The sequence below is a fragment of the Siphateles boraxobius genome, unplaced genomic scaffold (assembly GCF_051911475.1).
Source record: "Siphateles boraxobius isolate OS27281-9 unplaced genomic scaffold, OSU_SipBor_1 1, whole genome shotgun sequence".
In the NCBI taxonomy this organism is placed as follows: Eukaryota; Metazoa; Chordata; class Actinopteri; order Cypriniformes; family Leuciscidae; genus Siphateles; species Siphateles boraxobius.
The window spans coordinates 19,922,244-19,943,710 of NW_027508699.1; the positions used below are offsets into that span (position 1 = coordinate 19,922,244).

The window sequence follows — 21,467 nt, forward strand, 5'->3', positions numbered from 1 at the left end:
AAGGGGGCGTTCGCGAGCACCCTTCTGAAACCTAAAATGACAAATGGGACACCCTACGGTCTCATGGAATTAACTGACACGCACGCAGCAGCCATTGTAAGTCCTCAAGACTGAAGAACAATTACTGAGAGAAAACGCGTTTGTAAATCAAAATAGCCACATTTCTTTCACATCTCTCAAAAATCAGCTTTGTCAAAAGTAGGCTGCTATCGACTAAAACACTACATCATACACAATTTTCTACTAATTTAAATGTGTATTTAAATGTTTAAAACCTTGTACGATATAAGAAATGAATGAGTGCAAACTAGGCTAAGCTATGAGTGAAATAAAGCGCGGTACCAAGTTAAATAGCCGTGTTGCTGTCTCTGTGCCTCTCTCTGAATCATACACAGTTTCTACCCCTTTATGTGTCTATTTAAATGTTTTAAACCTTGTATGATATGATCTTATTATAATTATTAATATTATTATTTTTTATTATTTTATTATTATAATGTTACATTTATTCTTAAATGCTCTATTTTTTATTTTTAGTAATGACAATAGTAATATTTCTTATTTTGTTTAATATTTTTATTTAGCAACAATAATAATCATCATAATTATTAGTCATATTAATATATAAGAACTAAATGTTGGACCAAATTGTGCAGCCCTACAAATAGAGCCAGACCGATATCGGCCGATATGATATCGCAGATATATCGGTATCGGCGTATATGCCGCCGATATTAATTTTATTTATTTATTTTTTTTTCACAGAACATATAACGCGGATAAAATGTTTGTAAATTGTGTAATTACGTAGAGCGTGCTCCATTGTTTGCTACTGGCGATCCAGGTCACTGTGGTGACACCCGCCAACCCTTTCACAGGTCTCTTCAGACATGGTGTAAGAAGCGCGCACACATTAGCTTCCACTCCACTGACAAGGTATGAAACATGGCTAGCTAGCTAGCTAATGTAGCAAACAAGTATGATAAGCTCGTTGTGAGAGTAAAAGGACATTGTTTATTTACTTTATAGTGTCTGACCTGGTGACAATGTTGCGTTAAATCCTGAATCGACAGACTCAAGCCACCACCGCATTGCTAACTAGTTAGCAACTTAACGTTAAACCGTTTGACTGCTGCTGCCTGAACAAGAAACCGGACGCGAGCGGAGCGATGCGACAAAAGACAGTTGAACCCAATATAATCAATGATGTTGTTGTTCACACTGGATGCGGCGCAACGCGAGTGACAAATCTCCGACAATAAATGGATGCCTCGTTCTGCTTTGTAACGGGCGCTTTGCCGCGTCTAGAGTAAACAGCTGTTGCGACGCGAGGAACCATGCCCGCGTCCGGTGTAGAGAAAGTGTTAAAGCCCATTCTGACTTTAACGCTACATTACAACATCAATCAATATTCCAAAATTTAAAATTATTACACTTTATATTGGGCCATTTTGCATAATGAGTAGATTCACGTTTAGTACATGTTGACTAGTGATCGACCGATATTGATTTTTTATAACCGATACCGATACAGATTATTTGCATGTGTATGTGCCCGATAACCGATATGTAGAACCGATATTTATTTACTGTTATACTTCTGTTTTTGGCACAGTTATTACAACACAAATGAACTGAACAAACCATTTTATTTATAACAATCACTCCCTCCTTGCATACAAAAAAAAAACCTTGATATTTATACACAAATAAATAGAGGGGTCTGAGTATAAAAAATAAAGTGCACTGTTACTAAGTGTCTTTGTTTAAAAATAAAAGCTTTGATAAGGTAAAAAATAAAGCACAAAAACTATTCTAACATATTTGGGTATGTTTATTTGTTTTCATAAATGGTAAACTAATCAAATTACAATAAAAACATTTATTACATTATATAATTTATATCTAAATTATACATATCATTTATAAGCATCAGCAGCAACAATGTTAACAATAGGCAAAATAAATGTTAAAAGTCTAATGTTTTCATTTGGAAAAAATAATTGACAGGGGAGTCATATCACCTTTGCAGAAATGTAATTCATTTTAAACAGTTTTAGAAGGTTTATGTGCCGTTTAATAGGTTTAAACTAAGAGTGAGGAATAATTCACTGGGTAATATTAATTCACTGCATAATATTAGCTGGAATAGCCTATAACATCAGGAAAGTTACAAACAAAACAGCATATACATCATTGCATTTTCCAACTAGTATGTTATTAATTATTTTTAATATTTTTGTCGGTCTAGATCATGAAATGCTTTATGACAAAGTGCTGTTTATCTATGCATTTACACATAACTATAACATTAGGCTATACGTTACTCAACCGCGATCGCGAGTACAGATAATAAATAATTAATTTCCACAAAGCGGTATATTTAGATGTGTATTAGCGAAATAATTGCTATGTAGTAAATGATAATATAATCTAGGGTGTTTAAACAAGATAATCTTGTCAAAAGTTTCATTCAGTGGCCGTGCTTGAGCATTCCTGAACATCAACCCAGTGAGTGCTCAGCAATATGAACGAACTTTTTTTTCGAGACTAATGGTGAGCAAATACAACAGATAGAGAATTAAATTCAGCGCTTTTATTTTCAACATGCACTCATTCATGTCTGTTTTATTTAATTAATGTAAAGTTACGTCTTTATTGGGGAAGGACATGACGGATTACGCTACGTGGCTCAATGAGTTCGTCTCAATTTTTTAGAACCAAGCTGCATAAATAAACTATATCAGGCATTTATGTCTCAAATCTCATTTCTGCATGCATGTCTGCTATGTTAAATAAAGTTGAATAATTAAAGCAAAGCAAGTAGAACATATACTTTACCTGTGCACAGAGTTGTTATTGACTGATCTCCTCAGACGCGGGCTGCAATGGCGGAATTCTCAAAACGGCCACAAGATGGCGCCGTTTATCGGAAAATCCGATATTACAAAACCGATTCCCGATTATGGGAAAATGCTTAAATATCGGGAAAAATATCGGTAAACCGATACATCGGTCGATCACTAATGTTGACTACTTATATAAAATATTATTTAAGTAAAAGTACTGTACTTATGTAATTAAACATGTTTTCATTATGGTATTATTACTTTTACTTTAGTAAAAGATCTGAGTACTTCCTTTCTTCACTGGTAATAGAAGATAACAAGGTTTTGCCAGTGACACTTTAGATATATTTATTAATACAAGTTATTTTTTATATAACGTGACTAAATAAAAAGACAAAGTCATTAGTGAAGATTATGCAACAGTATTTAGAATATAATTTAGAAAAGAGCATGCAATGCATATTAGTTTGGTTCCAGCTAAAATGTATCTTCTCATTCTATCATTCACCCTGCCTCCCTTACACATCTTTGTGTCACAAATGTTTGATCACAACATTTGAGTGATCATTGCAAAAAAAATGTATGTGTGTGTATATATATATATATATATATATATATATATAGCCTATATATTCTGTATGTATACTGTATTTTATATACAGTACCAGTCAAAAGTTTGTACACACGAATGGGAAAGTGTCCAAACTTTTGACTGGTTCTGAACTATAAAATACACATAAATAATATTGCTACTGTATTATAATATACACGTAAATAATATTGGCCGATATATCGTTATCTGGCTTTTTTACTCTCTAATATCGGGATCGGCCCCCAAAAATCCATATCGGTCGGGCTCTACCTACAAACAAGCACAACAAACCGGCTGTTTGCATTTTAAATCGTGCATCGCAAATTTAACCGGAAAAATGGCAATTAGACCCCTACCCCCCCCCCCCCCCCCCCTCCCCAAATCGTGCTGTCCTAACATTATGCATTTTATTGTGACTGACTAAATTCCAGAAAGATCCTCAGTTTAAAAATTGCACTGGGTCATACTCTGATTGCAGTTTTCTATTTATTAAATGTGAAGCCCTAACAGAGTAAAAAGTTGCGAATGATGCCCACTAGGGATACACAATATTACATTTCTGGCTGATACCAATAAGCTGATAATAATTTTCATAATCAATAAAAGGCCGATATTAAAATTCTATGCTATTTTGTCAGAATTCAAATAAAACACTGAAAACTAAAATCAATCATTTAAATTCTACAAGTGAATTTAGGCATTATAAAAAGTAGATATTCATTTGGGGTTTTGCTAAAGATTACTTTTAACAATGTAATTAAATCAGTGTTTTAAAGATTAACTTTAAGTGCATTAATCTAAGTGACAAAATGGTTCTTTCAAAAACATAAATCTCACCGACCTCAAACCTTTGAACCGTTGTGTACATGTGATATATGTTTGATATTTTAGTCAATCAAAATCTTTTCTTCCTTTCTTTCTTCCTTTTCTGCTGCACTCTGTGCAGAAATCCTGTCAGGCCTGAAGCTGATTTTGCTAAACAAAAAGAAACTTGAGCTTTATAAGACTGTCTAATGTAGTTGCAGCTTTGGTGTGTTGTGTTTCTTAATACCGTTTGCACTGCATTGAGATTAAAACATGTCGAGAGGTTTAGAGCTCCAGTGAAAGGAAATGGGCTAGGCCTTTGGTTAGCTATGAATGAGGTACCCAGATTACTGAATGCGGGTGAAAGTTGTCTTACATAATCATATTCACAGAGTACAAAGACATCATTTTCCATTTGTAGAGCATGGCCGAATCTAAGTTAATGAAGAGCACAGCAGAGCACAAGTCAACTAAAAAACCAAACGCACAAACAACTGCAAACTAGTCGAGCGCTTCGGCCTACAAAAATGTAGGCTGTTAAATTAAACTCAGCAAGCATAAAATGATAAACAATAGAAGAAAAGTTGCTGACTTTTGTTAGACAACCATTTATACACCGATAATATCATTGTTGCCTCGACAGTGCAGCCATGAAGTGACAGCTGAATAAAGTAATCATAGCATTAGTAGTTGCAGTTGTTTTTTCCCAGGGCACGTTCAGTTGCAGGCCAGCCAGATTGCAGACTATCAAGACGACCTATAATTGGGTAATGATTAGTTGGTTCTCTCTCCAAAAACCAACAATGACTTCAGGGCCGCAGCTGTTTTTCCTAAAAGCTGTATTTTGGCACAAAAACCCCTGCTGCGGGTTTGACCATTTGTGCCAGTGAGTTTGCAGCTATAGTTTAGTTTGTTTATGAGTAAAGGAATATAATCAGTTTTTTTGTGTTTTGTTATCGATGACCACACAAGCACATGCAGCCATTTTGTAAATGACAAATAAGAGTGTCCAAAATAAAAAAGGAAACGGCTTTTAAAAAAAAAAAAGTGTAAGTATTTTTTTGTTTAATACGCATCATGTGCGAAGTTCTTAGCAACATAATCTTTGTATTCATGTTGGTTTTGTGTGGTTTTGAGAGACATTTTTGCCCTGCCATAAAAAGGTCAAATTATCTGAGACTTATTGATCTTGACACACCTTAAAAGTCGCGAGGGTCTGCATCATTTCCTGTTTTTTTGTTGTTGTTTTTTTCTCAGCGTGTTATGCATGAGTGTGCTAAGTTTTTTAAATGGTTATAAGCAGTGGAGTTGTTCAATTAAATACTAAGAAATAATAAACAGAGATTATATTAAACTACTTTTCATGAATTTCATTCTTTTAAAGAAAAAAAAATTTAATTTAAAAACAAATTCATTATGAGGCAAGGAAACTTGTATTACTTTGAAATTTTTTCTTAGTTAAAGTCTTTTGGGCATTTTGGAGGTACCCCCCAAAAATGAAACTAATTTAAATTAAAAAATTAAAAACTTGGTAATCAGAAGAAGTGATAGGTCTGGGAGAAAAAACAATACTGTCATTGTATCCTTAGACAAAAAGTATTGTAAGTAAAGACATTTGCTAAATTATATTTTTGCAAAATGGTAAATATCATTGTTAATATTTGTAAAACAGCAATTTGTCTTCAGGAGTAAATTGTCTTTGACAAAGAAATCTCAGCCTAAAGTTAAAAATGAAAAAGAAGAATGTAGTTTAATGTTAATGTTAGTTAAATTTGTTCTTCAGGGGCTGTATTATAGAAAGATCCTAACTTAGAATCACATTCTATCTGTTTAGTAACCATGGTAACTTGACTAGAAAAAATAGAATTCCTAATTCAAAAATTAAGTTTGGAAGTCTCTGTAATGCATCCCTAGGATATAGATATTATATGGATTAAGGATAGGACATGGATTCATGTTGAGGTAACTGTGTGAGATGAGGAAAGATTGTGGGCGGAAGAGGCAGGCTTCGTGTCCGTAAGAGGGAAAAGCGAGCAGAGTTCCATGTTTAACGTGCAGTGGAAAAGTGGAATGTGCTGACATGGCACTTCGTCTGAACTCCAAAATTAATAATCAGACGTGGTTTAGCCTTGCACTGCCAGGAGGCGAAGGCAGCCAAACTCTGGCCTCTTTGTGGTGGGCCTGAAAAGGAGGGTCTGGCACACGGCCAGTGGGGTTTTGCTTGTTCAGGATTTTTGATTAAATCGTTTATTGTGCTCCACTCACGCAAAGGAGGGCCAAGGCAGTGCTCGCTCCAGAAGGGGTGGATAATACAGAAGGAAACGGAGGGCTTTTTACACCAGGTTAAAGCTTTTGTATGATAAAGACATTTTTTTCTTTGTTTTCTTCTGTGTAGCTCCATCCATTCGTTTCTTTTTTTAATACAATATTTTACTATTTAATTTTGAAATGTGTTCTAATATCTACTTAATGTTATTCTAAATAGTTTTTGAACGAATTCAAGAGGGTTTTTTTAACCAATAGAACAAGCAAGGAAGGAAGCACAATATAAAAACCATATGCAATTATACTTCCCACGGACATCACACCCCTAAGACAGAAGAGAAGGGGGAGACGTGGCCTGCGTTGAGTTTAGCACAGGCTCTGTAGTCTGAGATGCGAAAATACACAGATTTTATAGAATAGCCTTCTCATTATATCACATCAACAGCCTTCTCCGCTAGACAGTTGCTGCTTTTGGCAGCTTTAGTATTCCACGAAGGACTGCACATTTAGCGCTATATTTAAAAAAGGTAACGGGCAAGTCAAAGTCAAATTTAAAACATTGGCCTCGGGACACTGAGTCACAACAGTAGGTAGAGAAGGCTGTAATCTTGCAAACCACAATTCAAAAATGAGAAAGAACAGTGCCAGAGTAAATGCTGGTGCTAAGGCACATTTTACTTTGGATGTGGGTTTTACAGTTTTTATGGCACTAATTTTATTTATAAAAAAGGAAACCGTCAAATGTGATCCCATGGGTCCATGATATGATGCTTTTTTTTTTGGGGATCTATTTTTTAAAAAAAAACATTAAAATGCATTCATACAGTTAATTGAATACACATTAAAATTCACTCTGGTCATTTTTCTTTTAGGGTATAAAGAAAACCATATTAAAAAGCATAATCTTGGATTATTTCTTAGTGGAAAACCCCTGCTTATTAATATTTAAAAAACAATTGTCCTTCAAATCAAAGTCATATGGTGCAACCAAGATTTTTGTGACAAAGCAGTTATTTAAGGTGGTAAAGTGTCATTTGGTCTGGTGTGACGCCCCAAAAACTTAATATATTTATGAGTTAATAATTCTTGATATTTGTAAAAATATATATATATTTTTTGTTACCTTGTAAAATATATTAAGAATGTGAATTATAATTAATAAGATGTGTGCACTCACATGCATTCAAGGTGTAAGGAAAGTGGTATTACTTTTTACTTGATGGTTACACCACATGACAGTCGAGTGATTAAATGTCAACTTTTTTTGAAAATGGTATAAAGAACTGTGTGCTAGGATTTCTTAAAAAAATAATATATATATATATATATATATATATATATATATATATAATTGTCATTGACCCCTGTACAAAACATTCAGTAAGTGATATAATTTAGTTGTTGGTTTTGATGTTCATTAAATAAGCTGCTGCTTATTTTCAGCTGTTGTTTGGAAGCACATAAGCAGAAGTTTGATTTGAAATTCTCCTCTTTCTCTGCCCGTTTCAGTTGCTCCAGTCCTGGACTTGACCAAACAGTTCACACACCTAGAAACAGCTCCCCAAAATCTTATTAAGTTGGTTGAAGCAATTGAGCTGACAGGTAATAGTTTTATTGAATGTAATGTAAAGGGCTTTATTGTTTGTGGTTTGTTCGTTAGAGAACCTGACACATGATATTTCAAATCCAGAGCGAGCAGGAGTCCTGCAGAGCGCCTCCAACCACAAGAAAGAACGGAAATAAAAAGTTACCTTGGATTTCTTTTTTTAAATTGATTGTATTTTTAATAGATATTTCCACATTGAAATTAATATTGGAGGCAGAAGTGTGAAAAATGTTTCTTTTTGCACCATATGGCAGTTATTACCATCCAGATTTCCTCTTTCACTGTGAGCCGTCCCTCTCTTTCTCCCCTTGAGCGAGAGACTGAGTGACGCGCTTGGACTGTCTGGCTTGACTGAAGCCATCTTCTCACTTCTTCACAGACTAAAACAGAGCTCAGGGATTCAGCTAGGCTGTTTTCCCAGTTCTCCCGATAGCATGACTGGATATATTTATATCTCCGGGCTTTTACATTTAATGTTTAGATGTGACTGCTTCTCTAATCCAAGCTGGCATGGAAGATCTATTTTTGAGAGATGAGCTAATGCCTCGATTTTCTGCTAGGTCTGGACTCTATGACACTTTACAGGACATCCACTGCTTCAGCCTCTGACAGTCAACGACAGAGCCTAGCTGGTAAGTTAAATCTGCTGTTCTCATCTTTTGACTGTCTTCTCTTTCGCAGTAGTGGAAAAGTGTTATCCACATACTTTGAAACATGTACAGCGGCAGGGCTTAAGGATTTTGTTTGCTTTAGTGTTTTTGTATGTTACTCTTAGTAGCTGTAAGTCTTTCTGTTTGTCTCATTTTAGTTTTGATGTTAGCCTGTGCACATGGTTTAAATATTTTCTCTATTTAACTAGGTTGTTTATTGATAACATTGTTTTCAGCTGTAACATTGCTGATAAATTATTAAAACGTCTTTAACATTTTAACTGTAACTTTTTAATTAAATGATTACATTGGAAAAAACATTGCATTAAATAATAAAACTACAAAATATTAAAATTTTTACTGGTGATCTCATTTTTTAAAAATAATTCTGAGATAATCATTTAAATAGTTCTGTGTAATTATCCATTTATCCGTCTGTCTAAAATACATTTATTTATTTAATAAATATTATATAATGTATTGTATATAATAAATATAAGTATAATATTTGCTTGTACTACTACTAATAATTAGTAATAAAATGAAATACATATTTATAGTTCATTTTACAGTTTTTGTTTTTATTTTTGAATCCTAAAATGTTATAAACATAATCACAAAAGTGTGATAACCAGGAGTGATACGGCAAAATAAAATGCTGTTAAGGGTAGGATAAAATAACCCAGCAATTAGCTGCTTGGTTACCATAAGTAACAACATATTTATGTAACTCTGTGTAACTCTAAAGTGCTTGAAACGGATGTATTTGGATTAGATCTAGTGGATTAGTGCGTGTATCATGATGTGACTAGGGGTGGTTAATCTGTCTGATTTCCCGATTCGATTCGATTACGATTATTGAAGTCCCGACTCGATTACAGTCAATTTTCGATTATTAACGATTCTCGATTAGCGATTATTGATTTTCCATTTCACAACAGTAAACGAAAATACACTACAAAGTGATTGCAGTATTAAAAAAGTCAGCTGCTGAATTACTTAACTCTTTTATTGAGTAACAACAACTCAAAGCACTTTCTGTGTCGTGTAGTTATAACTTAAGAATTATTTGTATGTAGCTTATGTTCTGTAGAACACAGAAATGAATACATCACATTATGTTGTGACTCATCAAGTTGAACTAAACAATAACTAATAAATGAAAGGCTTATTTCCTTTAGGAAGTAGATCAGAACCAACATACTGTAGAAATTGGACAATTTTCTTCTAGAAAGACAAGGTGTTGTTCAGGTGGAGGAAGACTGTAGGTTGCAGTCGAAACATATCGAGGTAAAGAAAAGGTTTTCTCTCCACCTGAACACCTTTCTAGAAGAAAATTGTCAGTTTTAATCATTAAGAAGACAAAATGAACATTTTTGAACAACTTACTGTAACTTATGATAACAAATCTTGCTGGGTGATAAATTGTCCAAGAAATTATTGCGATAAACTAATAAAGTCGTTCTTAGACCATTTTCTTCTAAAATAATGATAATGGCATAATAATGAAGGTACACCTTTTCAAAGATCAATAAACTCTTATTTCTAAAGACTATTTAAATGAACAAAACAACCAAAAACAATAAAAGCAATGGACTCTGTCTCTGTTAACAAAAAATGCACTTACCAATGTGTGATTTCTGTTCACACTGAGAATCATATCATGTACTGTGTGAGCATGCGTCTCAGATGAGTATGTGCGCTAGTTTGTGTGTGTGTGTGTGTTAGGGCTGCAACTAACGATTATTTTGATAATCGATTAATCGGACGATTATTTTTTCGATTAATCGGATAGAAATTAAATTAGATTTTTTTTTTATTATAACTAAATAAAACCGTAAATCAGGGTATTTATGTGTAAAAGTGTACTTTAAAAAGTGCAAAAGCCACACATTGAGTTTTACTAATATCAATATTTGCATTGTTTTTAATGATAATTGCTGATGGCAAGTTGACAAACATGATTATTGTTAAAAAAATGATATCCAACATATTATGTTTTAACACAATTTTTGTTAAAACAAATTTACACAGACATGTTGTTCAGATGTGAATATCTGAACTAAAAACAAACTAAAAACATCTAAAATATATAATTCATTTAATTTTTATTTAAAATTAATTATATATAAGGAATATAAGGATAAAGAATATAATATATATTATATATAAAAGAATAATATAAGGATAAATCGATTAAATAAATATAGAAAGACTGAAAACAATTGTGTGAACGTAGAGCCGCAGTAGATCGCGTTTGAAAAACAATTAAAACTTAGTAGACAAATGCTATAAAAAGAGAACGGAATGGAGGTAACGTTACCCAGCAAGCTAACAGGCTTGAGTAAAGGACAGGAGAAATTATGCATTAGTGCACAAGCATTGGCTGAAAACCACTGAGTACAGTGACTAAAAAACAATATTTTACTGCTGCTGTTATTAACTGCCTTTATATTTAGTGCTTCGCTTTGTAAACACCGTTTTAATTTAACCTATTTCTGCGGTAGCGCTATTTTAATCCATCACTTACCTTGCGAGCGAACTGATTGCGCAACCTGATGCTCGAGACAAAATACAGACATCCCGGAAGTCCCGGGAGTCTCCCGCATATTGATTGCGGCTCCCTGATGCCCGCGAATTAGTTCAAACTCTCGAAATCTAGAGCGCGCAAGCAAGAGCGCGCATGGGAGACAGAAGAGACTGCTCCAAACCGTGTAGCGCGCGCGCTCGGCAGAGCGCCTGAGGGAGAGAGACCTTGCGTGTGTGTGCGTACCAGTAAACGCTCCCCGTGACGTAAGCAGACCAACTAATTGATAATGACATTCGTTGACAACGATTTTCATAATCGATTATAATCGATTTTATCGATTAGTTGTTGCAGCCCTAGTGTGTGTGTGTGCTCGCGTCTCATATGAGTGTGCACGGAGAGTTTGTGTGTGTTCCGTCTCATTGAGTTTGTGCGCGAGTTTGTGTCTCCGTCTCATTGAGTTTGTGCGCGAGTTTGTGTGTGTGTGTGCTCGCGTCAGTATGTGCGTGGAGAGTTTATGTGCGCGCGCGCGTCTCATATGAGTGTGTGCGCGCATGTCTCATATGTGTGTGGAGAGTTTGTGTGTGCCACGCGTGTCTCATATGAGTAGGCTATGTGCGTGGAGAGTTTGTATGTGCGCGCATCTCGTGTGTGAAGAGTTTGCGTGTATGTGCGTGAGCGACTGTAGGTGTGTCGTTGTGCATTTCATATGTATTTGTTTGAGCATTCAGCAGTATACATGTATGTTTGACTACTAAATATATGTGTATGCAAGTGTTTCATATATGTGTGCGTGAATCAAGTTTGATATAAGCCCTAAACGGCGCCTCATATGAGGGTAAGAGAGCGCGCGCGAGAGAGAGAGGAACGAGCGAGAGGTAGTGCTTGCGCTACGGCGCTCTGCAATCAAATACGATTGTAAATAGGCTCAAACAGGCTTTTACACACCTGCTCTAACTCGCTCTGGCTGGTTACACCATAGACAGTGCGTTACACCCGCTTGCTAACTGGAACTGGGCGCGTTCGTGACGTTCAACTTCCGGTATAAATTTGTTTACAGAATAAAATAATGCAAATTTTTCTAAAAATAAATAAAAAATCGATTTTTGAAGATTTAATAATCGATTCATACTCGTCCATAACATATTCGCGATTAATCAATAATCGATTTTTTTCACCACCCCTAGATGTGACCGGTCATTTGTCTTGTGCAGAGCTGCAGGAGTTGGACGTGGGACAGTGGGACATTCATGCACTCTCGGAGGCTCTTATTCGGTACCTGCAGGAACTTCCTGCCCCCATCATCCCTCCCTCTGTTTATACAGACCTTCAGGCAGCAGTGAAACTAGAATCAGGTATGTGCCACTTTTCACTTATCTGTGCAGGACTAAAGAGCACCTTGTATAGACCGTATCAGAATTATATGAACTCAGTGAACAAACAGCTCAAATGTGCTGAGTGTCTGCTCTGTCTTTGCCTGCGCATCTGATGGCCTATGCGCTCACGATGATGTCATTCATGAATAGACGTTCCCTCCGTGAGGCGACGAGAGCAGCTGTGTGAGGCACTGGGGAAGCCTGAAGTTCCACTGCAGAACGTCCTGACGCTGCATTATTTGCTCAGACACCTGGAGAAGGTCTGCCAGTGCGCGGAGCACAACGGCCTCGACATTCACACCCTCGGCCAAATCTTTGGCCCTCTGCTGATCAGGGGCCCTGTGAGCGGGTGAGTATGATGCTTCTATTGGCTGAAGACAAATTCTGGAAATGTGCACATGTGCAAACTATCTCCATTTCTATGCGTTTGATTTTCAGGTCGGAGGAAGATGAGGGGTTTCCTGCGGTTGCATTTGAGAGACTTATTTTGGAGAGAATTTGGGAACAAGAGCCGACCCCTCCCGGTGAGTTATCTATTGTATATAATAGTAATGCTTTTTAGGGCTTTATTTCACACCTGAAAGTCCGCACCAAGGTCCGAACCAAAGTTCATGTTATGATACGTTTTATACATTCGCTAAGTTTTGGTTTGGTTTCACATTGCAATTATGTGAGCAAACTAAAAAGATCTTTACATGACATACTTGCGTCCGTCCTGTCATCATCATCTATGTGGGCTGACATTAATTGGTTTGTAAACGGACGTGCGTCTGATGTCAGCGTGTTGTCAATTCGGCGAGTAACTTTGACAAGAATGAATGAACAGACGCATATCGTTGCCACTATACTGTTATTATTACAGCATTACTACCTGCTAGGGGTGTCACGATTCTCTAAATCCCCGATTCGATAACATTTTCGGTTCTAAGGTCACGGTTAGATTCGATTCTCCATTATTTTTTTTTAAGCACAGGTTGCTGTTGCTCCTAAAAAGCTGACATCAGTTCATCGCAATCTCACACATCTCTGTTATTATCAGTGAAGCTGGCTGCACAATGAATCTTTCATAATATATAGCCTACACTTTGCTTGTTATAATTAGAGGATTTGCCAGCGTACAGAATTCAGCACTGAACAAAAAGTCAGTTTTGAGCGGTGAGGAGAGTCTATCTTAAATGCTTCTGATTGGTCATTGCGTTCAAGAAATCAATACATATGTCTGTGATTGGCTAAATCGCTCAACGCTGCAAACATGTTATAAATAGAAACTCTGGCCTGTAAATCGTTTCTATTTTGTTTTAGTTGTTGTTGTTGCTTTTTTGCAACAGATGAAAAAAATGTATTAGTTTTTATATGTTTTATTCATAGATATTTCTAGTTTGCGGGAGTCCCGCGAATCTTTTTATTCTCCCGCACACACAGAGTGAGTGCATTACCGCCCGCGCTCGCACTCGGCCATCAAATCTAGTCCCGCGCCACACTCTATTGCGTTGGGAGTGCACGTCTATAGATCAAGAGCCCGGCCCGAGGATAGTGATGGGAAATATCGGCCAAGTTCGGGCTCGGGCATAGAATCCAAGTTAGAGGACTCACAGCCTTTCAACACGTGTGGTTTTTCCCCGCGCCGTGATGAGTCGTTCATGAACGATCCGTTCATTGCCTCTGTCATGCGACAAATGAACAAAAGACTCGGAAGGTCAAATATTAATGTTCCCTGTAAATTACTTTTGACTGCATTATAATGATTTCTTAATTCAGAATATGATCAAGATTGCGTTGGATGTGTTCGGGGAATTTACCTGTTAAAAGTATAACATTTAAAGCCCCTGAAATGACTAGAAAAAAGATTAGTTCATTTCGATGAACGAGATTGAACAATAGAGTCAGTAAAACGATCCGAACTTTCCATCACGGGCGCGACATGGGGGCGTGGCAGTATCGACGATTCCATTTTTTTATTTCGATTTTTGAGTTTGTGAATTAATTTCGATCGATTTCGATTTTAAATCGACAAAAATTGACACCCTTACTACCTGCAGCACCAACTATACTCGAGGCTAATTCAAATTCGACAAATGAATGTCCTCGTTGTGCGAACATTTTATCATCGCCAGCAAGAAAGGAGTTGAAGACTGCCAGCAATGCTGCAAGAACCACCGGAACTTCCTGTAAATGGTCTGAAAGTCCGAACAATACAGAAAATGCTTTCACGCTTGAAATGAACCAAACCTTTGTTCAGTTTGATCCGGACCGAGACTACCTCTTTTCGTCGGATCAAATTTTGTCTGTTTGGTCCGGGGGAGGTTTCACGCCTGTAATTTTGATTCGGATCAAACTGAAAAGCCCGAAAATCCGGACCAAACAAGGTAGGTGTGAAAGGGCCCTTATTCACAGTTGTCAGAGGGATCTACCAGAGTGTTAGCGACCCCATCTTAAAATATAAAGACAGCTCTATATTTTCATCTATGTAGATTAATTTATATTCCAGGCTACATGTTTTTCCAGAGTTAAATAATTGGCTTTATATTGTGATTTAGACCAAAACCAAAGCAAATTATTAAAATTTTATCTGGGAAATATTTACTATTTACCAAGCAGTGTATATTTTTACACTTGGTTACACTTCTGTAAACAATGTTATTTAAATTTTTCCTTTTTTGTTTTGCTGCATATTTTTAAACATTTATTTATTTTGCAGTACTGCTCATTTTCATTAAATTAGTATTTACATAAAATTTGCCTATTTGTAACAATTGAGGAATGTGTTAAATTATTTTAGTGATCAACAACATGCCACAAATGCACTATATTATAGACATAAGATGGAAATGTTCAGGTGTGTGGGTGTTATATATATATATATATATATATATATATATATATATATATATATATATATATATATATATATATATATATATATATATATATATATATATATATATACACACACACACACATACATACACACACACACACACACACACACAGACATGCACTAATGTTCAAAACTGTTGGGTCAGTAAGACTTGTTTCAAAGAAATTAATACTTTTATTTAGCAAGGATGCTTTAAATTGATCAAAAGTTACATTTATAATGTTACAAAAGATATTTATTTCAAATAAATTCAGTTTTTTGAACTTCCTATTCATCAAAGAATCCTGAAAAAAAAAAATCAAGGTTAACACAAAAATTGAAAAACTGTTTTTAACATTGATTAGGAAATGTTTCTTGAGCAGCATATTATAATTATTTTCTGAAGAATCGTGTGACACTGAAGACTGGAGTAATGATGCTGAAAGTTCAATTACAAAAATGAAAAAAAAAAAAAGAAATCAAAAGAGCTGCGTCTTCCCTGTAGTGTAGACATAAACCCTACACCAGAAGAGAAAACATTGTGTCATTGCTAAATATGTAAGCTGGTAACTGAAAGGTTGCAGGGCTGGTCCCTGGGCGATCAGCATTACGCCCTCGAGCAAGACAGGTGGCTCCAGAGACACTGTCAGGGTAATATAACATTGCACGTTTCTATAGTGACGATGCATGAAAGTCGTGAAAGCAAATGTTACCCTCAGTTGTGTGGGGATAAACAAAGATTTATTTATTTTAATTTTAAATATTTGTCTTATTTGCCTTGTTTAATTAGCTCTCCCTCCTAAACCGGCCAAAGCCAAAGCCATGGCCTCATCTGTGACCAATGGAAACAACAGCTTACTGAGTGACGCTGAATGGTACTGGGGAGACATTTTAAGGTAAACCGCTGATATAATTACCAGGTCAGCTGATATTAAGATTGTCACACATTTCTGTATATGACAAATCTTTGTTTGATGCACACGGGTTTAGAGAGGAAGTGAATGAGAAGATGAGAGACACTCCTGATGGTACGTTTCTGGTGAGGGACGCTTCAAGCAAAGTGCAGGGAGAGTACACCTTGACCCTCAGGTGAGCGCTTCCTTAGGCCAAACTGCATTTTGTTTAATATCTAATGGGAGATGAATGCGTTGCATAGGTGTGCTGCTGTAACATTTGGTTACGATGCATGATTACAAAGTGGAATGTCTAACAGGGACACACAACATGATCAAAACATTGTGTTGTTTATTCCAGGAAAGGAGGCAATAACAAACTGATCAAGGTTTTTTACCGCGGGGGGAAGTACGGATTTTCAGAGCCTCTTACTTTTTTCTCTGTGGTGGAGCTCATCAACCACTACCGGCATGAGTCACTGACTCAGTACAACGCCAAACTGGACACTCGCCTGCTCTTCCCCGTGTCTAAATACCAGCAGGTGCGATGCCTCCACTCTTCACAATGCTCAAACTGATGCCGTCTTTTCACATTAATGGTATAATTTGCCTGAAATTGACATTTCTGTCATTATTTACTTACCTTCATAACGTACATAAGAATATTCTTATAGATCTTTTCCATACAATGGCTATTCAGAGCAACCACCCTTTTTATTTAGCTTTCTGGTATATAATAATATATAATACTAAATTTGTTATTAGAATTAGTCTCCAACTTTAAGAAATGTTGTAAGACCCCTGCATGTTGTGCTTCATCAAAAATTAACAACAGAGCCCAAACTATTATATTCAACTAAATATTCAGTATTGTATTTTCAGATATAATTACACTTAAATAAAGACTGAAATGTTTGTATGCACATAAGTTGCACATAAACACTTGCCTTCATGACAAATTTATTCAAACATACATATATAATTAACAGTAAATAAGCTCCTCTAGTGTTTTTTATAGCTAGCTAACTAACAAACTGTGAACATTGAATAACTTTCTTGAGGTACGTTAAGTGACATATTGTTTACAAGGCGTTTTATTGACTACTTTCCACTGTTGAAACACTGATTAAGCGATTACATGAGACATGCTACATTTCGGTAAGTCGTACTGTATCTTTCAACGTAACTTTTGGTGATAATGCATGTTTTTTGTGCTATAACTTGTATTAAAGTGAAGGAAAAGGCTTGCACTCCACGCTGCATGAATTGAGGCGCTACAGCGATCTGGCGCGCTACAAATAATGTTTGGTGTTGGGAAAAACTGCGGACTTGTGTGTGTATACAGTGCCCTCCACAATTATTGGCACCCCTGTTTAAGATGTGGTCGAGGACTTCTAAAAATTCTCCTTTTTTTTTAAAACAACATAGAACCCAAATGCAAAAAAGAGAAAAATCCAACCTTTGATTGAAGTACATTACTTTAGTGGTAAAAAAAAAAATCACACATTTAGAAAAAAAAACTTGAAATGATGTGTCCCACAATTATTGGCACCACTAACAATTCCGCTGAAAAATTTAATTGATTTTTTTTAAATATATTTTTCTGTAGTTGCTAAAGTTGGTCAGGGTATCTAGGAACTTTTAATTAGTAATTCATGACTTCCTGTTTCCCTGGGGTATAAATATGACGTGACACAGAAGCCTAATTCTCTTACCCATTTGTCAACATGGCACAGACAAGAGAACACACCATTCAAGTAAGGCAGATGTGTGTCGACCTTCATAAGTCAGGCAATGGCTTCAAGAAATTAGCCACTCGCCTTTACTTGCCCGTATCTACAGTCAGAGGAATCATTAAGAAGTTTAAAACAACTGGAACAGTGACAAACAAGGCTGGAAGAGGTCCCAAGTTTATCTTGCCACAACGCACAGTGAGGAGGATGGTAAGAGAAGTAAAAAAAATCCTAAGCTCACTGTCACAGAATTGCATCAAAGAGTGGCATCTTAGGGTCACAAAGTCTCCAAAACAACCATCAGACATGCCAACAAGCAAGGAAAAAGCCTTTTCTCACTAACACTCACAAACGTAAACGTCTGGAGTTTGCTAAGCGGCACTGGGACTTCAACTGGGATCGTGTGCTTTGGTCAGATGAGACTAAGATTGAGCTTTTTGGCAACAAACACTCTAAGTGGGTCTGGCGTAAAACAAAAGATGAGTATGCCGAAAAGCACCTCATGCCCACCGTGAAGTATGGTGGAGGATCTGTGATGCTGTGGGCCCTCTTTCTCTTCCAAAGGCCCTGGGAACCTTGTTAGGGTGCATGGCATTATGAACGCTTTGAACTACCAGGACATTTTAAATAAAAACCTGATGGCCTCTGCCAGAAAGCTGAAGATGGGTCGTCATTGGGTCTTTCAGCAGGATAATGATCCAAAACATGTGGCATCTACACAAAAATGGTTCAGCAGTCACAAACTCAAGGTCCTCCCATGGCCATCTCAGTCCCCAGACCTCAACCCAATCAAAAACCTGTGGGGCGAGCTGAAGAGGAGAGTGCATAAGAGAGGACCCAGGACACGGGATGATCTAGAAAGATTGTGCAAAGAAGAATGGTCAAAGATCCCTCTCTCTGTGTTCTCCAATCTTGTGAAATGTTATAGGAGGAGATTAAGTGCTGTCTTGTTGGCAAAAGGGGGTTGTACAAAGTATTAACATCAGGGGTGCCAATAATTGTGGGACACATGATTTCAATTTTTTTTTTCTCAATGTGTGATTTTTTTTTTTTTTTTACCACCAAAGTAATTATATCATTAAATCACTTAAATCAAAGGTTGGATTTTTCTCTTTTTTTGGATTTGGGTTCTATGTTGTTTAAAAAAAGGAGAATTTTTAGAAGTCCTCGACCACATCTTAAACAGGGGTGCCAATAATTGTGGAGGGCACTGTATATAGTTCGGCACATTTCTAGTTAAAACCAACTTGAGGTTGAGGAAATAATGAATTCAATTGGGGGGGAATAAGGCTTTTGAACACATTTTCTTGTGCTCTGCAGGATCAGGTGGTGAAAGAGGACAGTATTGAGGCGGTAGGAGAGCAGCTGAAGGTTTATCACGAGCAGTATCAGGAGAAGAGTCGTGAATATGATGTACTGTATGAAGAATACACACGCACATCACAAGTAGGCCGCATTTCATCTTTCATTTAAATGCATTGGGATCTTAACAGAGTCACTAATGGAGATGGTCTGTTCAATCTCTCAGGAGCTGCAGATGAAGCGAACAGCCATAGAGGCCTTTAATGAGACCATCAAGATCTTTGAGGAGCAGTGTGAGACCCAGGAGCGCCTCAGCAGAGAGAACATTGAGAAGTTTCGCAGAGAAGGCAATGACAAGGAGATTGAGAGGTAATCTTGTTTTTCATTACACATCAGAGCACTATATATATATATATATATATATATATACAATCCATAATTGCCTGGTGTAACTTTGAATTCGATTCATGTTTTGGCTTCTACAGTGCTTAGCATAAGTGAACACACCCATGCTGAAGTTGACGAAAAAGAGGAATTCAAAAATCATCTTTTGGAAATTGATCTAAATCCCTTAATTTAAAAAATGAGGAAAAATCCAACCTTTAAGGACATAAATTTTCTTTGTGAATGAATAATGTATCGTCAATAAATAAATGTTCTTCCTTAAAATATAGGGTGCTTAAGTCAGGACACCCCTATGTTAAATTCCCATAGAGGCAGGCCGATTTTTATTTTTAAAGGCCAGTTAATTCATGGATCCAGGATACTATGCATCCTGATAAAGTTCCCTTGGCCTTTGGAATTAAAAAAGCCCCACATCATCACATACCCTTCACCATACCAAGAGATTGGGATGGTTGTATTTCAGTTAGCCTGATAGCTGGTTTGATTTGCATTGAGAGATGATCTTATGGAAATTACCCCATGCCAATCTCTTTTTATTTAACTTTAGCATGAGTGTGTTCACTTATGCTAATCACCGTATATCAGAGGGAAAACTTTTCACTGTCTATTCAGAATTCAGAGCAACTCTGAAAAGCTGAAGTCCAGAGTGACAGAGATTCATGACAGCAAGAGGAAATTGGAACTGGACTTAAAGAGGCAAGCCACAGACAATCGAGAGATAGACAAGAGGATGAACAGCTTGAAACCAGACCTCATACAGCTGAGAAAGCTAAGGGACCAATACCTTGTGTAAGAACAGCCCCCATATATTTCTATTTTAATAATGTTAAAATGTAATTTATTCCTGTGATGGCAAGGCTTAATTTTCAGCAGCCATTACTCAGATAATCCTTCAGAAATCATACTGATATGCTTATTTTTTGCTCAAGAAACATTTTTTATTATTATCAATGTTGAAAACAGTTGTACTGCTTAATTGTTTTCTGGATTCTTTGAGTAGAAAGTTCAGAAGAACAGTATTTATTTGAAGTAGAAATCTTTTGTTACATTATAATTGCCTTTACCGTCTCATTTGATCTATTTAATGTATCCTTGCTAAATAAAAATATTAAATTTGTTGAAACAATTCTTACTGAACCCAAAATTTTGTAGTTTTTTTTTTTTTATTGTGAACAATGGCACCAGTAAAGACAACACAATATAAAAACATTATTTTGCGGTACACAGGCATTACTGCAAGCTCACAATAAATAAAAAAAATCTGTGATGCTGTAGATTCAGGATACTCTGTACACTGGTTATTTATTCACAGGTAACCGCTGGTGATGTTAACAACACTGATATTGTCTTTGCAGATGGTTGACTCAGAAAGGCACCAGGCAAAGGAAGATCAATGAATGGCTGGGTTTAATTAATGAATCAGAAGAGTAAGTTCTGTTCAGTCTGTATTCAGAAGTACAAATAGGATGTATGAACCCAGGCCCAGGTACAGTAGTCAGTTTGGGATACCCCTAGAACACCACTGTGACAATCTGAACATTCATTTGGACATCACAGAGAATTTGGACATCTTAACACAGACAAATTATAAAAAGGTTAAACATCATC

At 36.3% G+C, this 21,467-nt stretch overlaps 1 protein-coding gene across 2 annotated transcripts in view; it reads left to right on the forward strand.

The window, feature by feature from the left end:
* The window catches only part of pik3r2 (phosphoinositide-3-kinase, regulatory subunit 2 (beta)), a 48,399-nt gene that overhangs the window by 19,286 nt on the left and 7,646 nt on the right, over nt 1-21,467 (forward strand). For both annotated transcript variants that reach the window (XM_077227899.1, XM_077227889.1), the window contains 12 exons: nt 8,020-8,112; nt 8,677-8,748; nt 12,508-12,648; nt 12,820-13,018; nt 13,108-13,193; nt 16,317-16,422; nt 16,517-16,615; nt 16,781-16,961; nt 19,473-19,598; nt 19,681-19,823; nt 20,472-20,648; nt 21,215-21,286. In XM_077227899.1, coding sequence (XP_077084014.1) covers nt 8,020-8,112; nt 8,677-8,748; nt 12,508-12,648; nt 12,820-13,018; nt 13,108-13,193; nt 16,317-16,422; nt 16,517-16,615; nt 16,781-16,961; nt 19,473-19,598; nt 19,681-19,823; nt 20,472-20,648; nt 21,215-21,286 — 1,495 coding nt within the window. The remainder of the gene's footprint in view (nt 1-8,019; nt 8,113-8,676; nt 8,749-12,507; nt 12,649-12,819; nt 13,019-13,107; nt 13,194-16,316; nt 16,423-16,516; nt 16,616-16,780; nt 16,962-19,472; nt 19,599-19,680; nt 19,824-20,471; nt 20,649-21,214; nt 21,287-21,467) is intronic.